General features: G+C 35.8%; 1 protein-coding gene across 1 annotated transcript in view; it reads left to right on the top strand.

Moving 5' to 3' along the window:
- Positions 1-7606, top strand: part of Alms1 (Alstrom syndrome protein 1) — a gene marked incomplete in the record, with an annotated part of 128189 nt that overhangs the window by 51638 nt on the left and 68945 nt on the right. Inside the window, 2 exon segments of the mRNA XM_013514678.1 lie at positions 38-2880; positions 4043-4176. Coding sequence (XP_013370132.1) covers positions 38-2880; positions 4043-4176 — 2977 coding nt within the window.

Here is a 7606-nt window from a genome sequence, read left to right as displayed (position 1 = left end):
AGAGTTATATACCTAGAGATACTCTGAGAGTTTCAGCTTCTCCTAGACCAGCCGACCAGAAGACTGGAACACCAATAGGACCTTCAGGTTCATACTCACTTGGTGAGAAACCCGTTATTTTATATCAGCAGTCCTCACCAGGTGCTCCTCAACCTAAAGGGATTTTAAAAGTTTTTGCTTCTCCTGGACCAGCTGACTTGAAGACTGAGAAATCAGCATTATCTCCTGCTTTCTACTCACTTGGAGAAAAACCCATTATTTTCTACCAACAGACCCTGCCAGATAGTGAACTAACTAAAGAAAGTGTGAAAATTTCAGTTGTTCCTAAACCAACTGATCAGAAGACTGGGATCTCATCTCCTGTAACCTCTTCTTCCTACTCAGATAGAGAGAAGAATATTATTTCTTACCAGCAGGAGTCGCCAGATAGTCACCTACCTGAAAAGGCTGAGAAAGTTTCACTTGTTTCTGGACAAGTTTATCAAAAGACTGCGATACCAACAGTACCCTCTCCTCCTTATTCATACCCTAGTGTTTATTATGACGAAGTGTTTTCAGATCTTAATAAAGAAGGTTCGAAAGTTTTAGGTGTTGTTGGACCTGCTGAAAAGAAAACTGGAATACAAATAGTGTCTTCTACCCCTTATTCAAAGAGAGAGAAGCCTGTTACTTCTTACCAGCAAGTGTCCTCAGGTCTTAATGAAGAAGATTTGAAAGTTTTAGGTGTTGCTGGACCTTCTGACCAGAAGAGTGAGGTATACATAGTGCCCTCTCCCACCTACTCACAGGGAGAGCAGTCCTTTATTTCTTACCAGCCATATCAGGAGCAGCCAGATCTTCCTAAAGTAGCTTCAAAAACAGTAGAGGTTTCTGGACCTGCTGGTCAGAAGCCCAGGATACAAACAGTGTCCTCTGCTTCCTATTTACGTGGAGAGAAGCCCAGTGATTTTCATCAGCAAGAGTCACCAAATATTACTGAAGATGCTTTAGATATTTTTGTTCTTGCTGGACCAGATGGCCAGATGTTTAGGATACCAACAACATCTTTAAGTTTCTACTCAGATAAAGAAAAGCCCAGTGTTTCCTCTCTGCAAGAGTTGCCAGACAGCTATCTCACTGAAGAAGCTGTGAAAATTTCAGCAGAGCAGAAGGCTGGGAAGCTAGGAGCACCTTCTGGCTCCTCCTTCCATCGAGTGAAGCCCAGTGAAATTTATCAGCAGGCCTCGCCTGGTAGTGATCTAACTGAAGAGTCCCTGAAGACTTCAGCTGTTCCCAGAGTAACTGACCAGATAAATAAGAAACGTACGTTACCGCCTAGTTTCTACTCACATGAAGAAAAACCCAAGATTTCAACTGTAAATATACCAGACAACCAGAAGACTGAGTCACCAATAACTACCCACAGTTCCTACTTACAGAAAGAGAAGCCCAGGATTGCAACTGTGATTAGCTTAAATGACCAGACAACTCCATCACTGACAGTTTTTCATGGTTTGTATTCTCAGAGAGTAAAATCTCAACAGCAGTTGCCAGATAGAGATCCAAGTGGAGATACTCTAAGTATCTCAACTGTCCCTGAACCAACTTATATAAATACTGGGATACCAGTACCTCTCTCTAGTTCTTCCTTACACAGAGAGAAATCTAATACCTTCTATCCCCAGGAATTGCCAGACAGATACCTAACTGAAGATGCACTGAAAGTTTCAACAATCCCTGAGCCAACTGATCAGAAAATGGTATTGCCAGCATCTCCTCCTATTGCTTTTTCACACAGTGAAAAACAAAATATTTTCTATCAGAAGGATGTACCAGGTACACATCTAACTGAAGATGCTCTGAAGGTCTCAGCTGGCCTTAGGCAAGCTGATCAAATTACAGAGTTACCAATAGTTTCTCCTGGTAATTATTTACCTGATGAGAAGCACAAACTTGTTTCAGAACATGTCCAAAGGTTAACACATAATTTGAATTCCTCTGACTCCAGTGTTAGGCCAAACAATATGCCTTTAAATTCTCAAATTAATGATGGAGTTGTAACTCAGCCAGTATCTTCAGGTTTTGGAGATACTAGTTTTGAGGAAATCCAGGGTACAGAAAATACAAGTTCCAAAACGCTTAAAGAAATTCAGACACTTTTAATGGAGGCAGAAAATATAGCACTGAAACGTTGCAACTTTTCTGCTCCCCTTATTCCCTTTAGAGATGTTAATGATATTTCACTTATACAATCTAAGAAGGTGGTTTGCTTCAAGGAACCCCCTACAGTTGATATATCTAATAGTGATATGCTTCAGAGAGAGCCATTCACAGAGGAAAACTCAAATAGCAGGTACACACAGAAGGATACTGACACACAGACAAGTTTGAAATGCAAGAGAGGCATTGAAAATTGGGAGTTCATTAGTTCAACTACAATTAGAAATCCTTTACAGGAAGCAGAAAGCAAAGCCAGAGTGGCATTAGATAAAACTCTTAGGCAATATGAAGTAGCCAAGTCCGTACTGAGGTCTGAACCTGAAGGTTATAGTGGAACCATTGGGAATAAAATTATTATTCCTATGATGACGATCATAAAAAGTGAATCAAGTAGTGATGCAAGTGATGGGAATGCTTCCTGCTCTTGGGACAGTAATTTGCCAGAGTCTTTGGAATCAGTTTCAGATGTTCTTCTAAACTTCTTTCCATATGCTTCATCCAAGGCAAGCTTAACAGATAGCAGAGAGGAAGAGGGTGTGTCAGAGAGTGAGGATGGTGGGTGTAGTGTAGATTCACTAGGTGCACATGTAAGAAACCTTCTGCAGTGTGAATCCTCGTTGAATCATGCCAAGCAAATACTTAAAAATGCAGAGGAAGAGGAATACCGGGTACGAAAACGAGGTAAGCCCTGATCATTTGTCATATTGTCATGTTCAGGATTATAAATATTATAGTTTAATAATTTGTTTACAGTTAGATGTTTATAGTTCTTTATTTTCCTGTAGAACTTGTTAAGGATTATATTTTCTACCTGCAGTCCAGAAAAAAGCTATTTAAACAATAGTTTAGCTAAGGCAGAGTATTAATAGTGCGAATCTGAGATTACAGTCTTTGAAGAAGTATGTATATCTGATGTGTCAGTTAGATAGTAAGAAAGTAGTTTAGACCTCCAAGCTCCTCAAGCTTTCATGTTTCCCTGATCTTCCCACTATAGTATTATCCTTTTGGGGAGAAGGCAGAAAAAGCCTCCAGTTTGCTCTTCTCTAAATTGTTTTGTATTCTAAAACTACATATATTTTCTGTCCCTTTTTAATACAATTCTTGAAGCTGATCTCAGATGTTAGAAAAACAAGACATGTCAAGGTATTTTACTCTTTTAAGATTTGTGTTAGAAAAGAGAATATTTATTAATCTCATTAATAGTAGAATTCTATTAAAGAGAAAGTAAAATCTTTAATATATATGGGGAATATATTTTGGAGCACAATTTATGAGCAATTCAGGTTTACATGGGAGTCTTCCCTTGAGGTTTAAGTCCCCACACTGTTCCTTGTACATTTTGACTCTACAAAGAACTCTATAGTTGTGTTTAAAATAATCAGCGTTAGCCGGGCATGGTGGCGCATGCCTATAGTCCCAGCACTTGGGAGGCTGAGGCAGGAAGAATCTTTGCGACTTCAAGACCAGCCTGGGCTACAAAATGAGCTCAAGGCCAGCCCGAACTGCATAGTGAGACCCTGTCTCAAAAAGAAAAAATCAGCCTTGATGAAAGTGGTCATAACTGTAGCAAGAGCTAAAAGATGACACAAAAGGACTCTGTTGATTGGAGATTAAAATAAAAATGATTTAATATATTTAAAATTGTTTCTTTGGAGAAATACTTGTACAATATGGCTTAAAAAAATACTCCAGTAGAATGTTCTCTCTCAAGAATTTTAATAGGTTGTTATATTACTGAGCATATGGTAGGTATTAAGTTGCATATTGATGATTTTCTGTGCTTTTATAGTCATTGGAAAGTTTTGTCTTGTATCATCTCAATGTTGCTGTGGTTTCTCTCCAGCCTGGAATCTGAAGTTTAATTTAGCTGATGACCGTGGATACTCTATATCAGAATTAAATGAAGATGACAGAAGGAAAGTAGAAGAGATCAAGGCAAAGTTGTTTGGTCATTGTAGAACACCTGACTTGTCTGAGGTATAAAAGAAATCTAGTAATGAAAACAGAAACGGGTGGTGGAAATTGAATCTCTTACCTGGACATTGGTGATTATAGCAGAGTTGCTGATGATCTTTGGCTAAAGTGTTAGGTGTTTTAAACATCAAAAGTTAAGATTTAAGGATCAGAGTCTGTAAGTTTTGATTAATTCCAAATTCATCTACTGAGAAAAATTTATCTTTTTAGAAAAATAAGAATCGATTTACTTATTTTATCAGTGTGTTTTTAGAACAGAGAGACTAAACATTACACATTTTTTTTTTCCTTAAGATTGACCTTTTGAATTGCAGATGAAGTCCAGCTAGCTTTAGGTAGATATTCTCTATTTAACACCATAATTATAGGGTTGGAAATGTAGCTCAGGGTAGAGCACTTTCCTAGCATGTATGAGGTGATTGGGTTTGCTCTGTAGTACTGTATATTTATGTAAAATAGCTTATGTAAAATGATTTTCTTTTTAATAGAACTTACTTTTTTTCTGTTATGAGGTATTTCATACATAGAAACACGTACCTAAAGAATGAAGAGAAGTTAAAGTAATTCCTTTATATGTACTATTCAGCTTTTGAAATAGAATATTGCCAAATACCATTGTTCTTTGTATCTCTGTCTCCAGTCACTTTTTTTTCAGGGGAGTGGTGGAGCTGGGGACTGAACCCATGGTATCATGCATGCTAAGACTGCTGAAGGTCTGCTACTTACAGTAGCTTCATCCTTACCCTTTGACTTACCTTCTTTATTCTGCCAAGTGTGAATTCTCTTCAGTGTAACTTTGAGTTTTATATAGATGGAATCAGTATGACACATCTTTTTTGAAAATTCTTTTTCACAGTATTAGACTTCTGTTTGGATGTATAGTTTTAGTTTATTACTGTATATACAGTATATATTTTAGCATCTGTTGATACTTGTCTGAGTCTTTTTTTATATGATAACTACAATGTTAGGATTAAAAAATTTCATCATTCTTCGAACCTTCAAGTCTCCCCCATTTATGTATTTATAACATTATAGACTCCTAGTTTTTTCTTTTGCTCAAAGGATCACAATATGTTACTGTCATTGTTTGTTTTGATAATCAAATTATCTCACATTGTCTAAATTGTTTCGTATGTATTTTTCTCGTGTCTCCATCATTCTTAGAGCACTTACTTACTTTCTGGTTTAGGAAGATATTCCAGGCATATCTTGTATATTTTTTTCCTCAGATTTGGAGTTAGCTATTTCTCTAAGAGACTGGCTCCTTTTAGCCGAAGTGGTGTTTAAACACCAAAATCTATAAGCTTGATTGCCTGTTGAATCATGATGCTCTTTCTTTTATGTTCTTTCAGCAGTATGTATAGATATAATTAAACACACACCCCCACCCACCCACCCACCCCTTCCCTGTTGGATTTCTGTTTCCTTATCCATTGGCATTAAAATTTGTGACAGCTCTGCGTTTATACTATATCCAATTCCATTCCAATAGTCTAGAGTTATTCTGTCCTTTTCTTCTTTCTGTGTTTGTAACTCCTTCCCTCATAGTGAGAAACCTAGTGCCCATAATCCTCAATACTACTTTATGTAAAAGTAGCCAAAATAAAAGAACAATACTATTGGCAAAACTGTGATGGAACTATCATATTGCTTATGGGAAAGTAAACTGGTATAATATTATTAAAAACAAATCGATAATTATTTCATAAAGATAAATATGCCTGCCCTTGGACATGTCAGTTCTACATTTTTAAGTGTTTACTCAAGGTATTAGTACATATGTTCCAACAAAAGAGATGAACAGAAATGATTGTTGTAGCCAAAATCTGAAAACAGCATAAATGTCTATGAAGACTAAAGTACAGGAATCAGATAGGTTCATAAAGTAGAAGTCTAGATAGAAAAAAAAATTAAACTAATATCTACAGCACTGAAAGATCTCACACAAGTTATGGTTAGCAAAAATGCCAGACACAAACTACTAATACTGAATAGTTCCATTTTCTTCAAAAATTATTCAGCCTCAGGTATTTTACTGTAGCCAACAGAAAACAGATTAAAGCACTTCCTTATGTGAGAAGAGATTTTATGCCTCTTTCATTCATTAGCACATAAAGAACAGACACTACTTGGCCCCACCAAAAATAACCATTATTATTTTTTCTACCTTTAATTAGTTTGTTTTTGAATTTTACATAAATCGTTATGCAACCATCACCACCACTACTTACCTCCAAGACTTTTCATCTTTCAAACCTTGTTAATCAAAGACTTAAGTTTTAATTAAGAAAAGTACCTTCATAGCTGAATAATTCTATTGAGTTTTTGATATATTCATAACAAAAAGTTAGAAGGAAAAAAACCAAAAAAAAAAGTTCATATGGGAGACGGAAATTGTCTGTGTATAATTCCCATGCTACCTAAACAGTTCTAGTACATCAATAAAAATTTCTCAGTTTACCTGAGAATAATGACAAAGTCTCACAAAGATACTCCTGAAAAAAGAAAATTATGGAAGAATTTTTAGCTTTAGTTGTAGTGTTTCCACATTTACTTCTGCTTTTGTCCTTTATGTTTTTCTTAGTTTAGCTAAATGTTTGTCACTTTCATTTTTATCTTTTCAAAGAACAACTCTTAGTTTTGTTGATTTTATTCTGTTGTTTTTCTGTTACCTATTTCTTTTATTTTTGCTGTGATGCTTATTATTTCCTTGTAACTTGGGACTTATTTTATTCTTTCTCTCGTTCCTTGAGGTGTGAAGTTGGGATGCTTATTTGAATTCTTTTTTAATGTAAGCATTTATCACTCAGACTTCTCTCATAGTTTTTCCTTTGTTGTGTTCCATAAATTTTGGTATACTGTGTTTTTGTTTTCATTTCTCAGGTTTTTTCTGACATCCCTTGCTTTCGTCTTCCGTTCCTCCACTGGTTGTTCAAATGTGTAGTTTTACTTCCACATATTTGTGATTCTTTTCAGGTTTCCTTCTGTTACTGGCCTCTGGTGTCAATCCATTACGCCTGGAGTGGAGGAACTTGGTGTGATTTCAGTGTTGCTAAATTTATTCAGACTTGTGATATGACCTAACAGATAATTATTTCTGAAGAATGTTTATGTGCTTTGGAGAGGAATTTGTATTCTGCAGCTGTTGGATGGAATGTTTTGTATGTGTATATTCTATTGATTATTGAAAGTGGAGTTTGGAAGCCTCCTACTATTGTATTGTTGCCTATTTCTCCTTTCATTTCTGTCAGTGCTTGAGTTTTATATTTTAGGTGCACTAGCTGTTAAGTGCATGCATATTTATAATTGTTATATCTTCTCTTTCATCATTCTGTGATATTTTTGTCTCTTCTCAGAGTTTTTGACTAAATGTGTATAACACTTGTATGCTTTTGTTTTGATTTTTTTTTTTTTTTTTTTTTTTTTTTTT

The sequence above is a fragment of the Chinchilla lanigera genome, unplaced genomic scaffold (genome assembly GCF_000276665.1).
Source record: "Chinchilla lanigera isolate Chin_1 unplaced genomic scaffold, ChiLan1.0 scaffold00023, whole genome shotgun sequence".
Taxonomy (NCBI): Eukaryota; Metazoa; Chordata; class Mammalia; order Rodentia; family Chinchillidae; genus Chinchilla; species Chinchilla lanigera.
The sequence above is the reverse complement of the archived record's forward strand: the minus strand, read 5'-3'. Positions and strand labels throughout refer to the sequence as shown.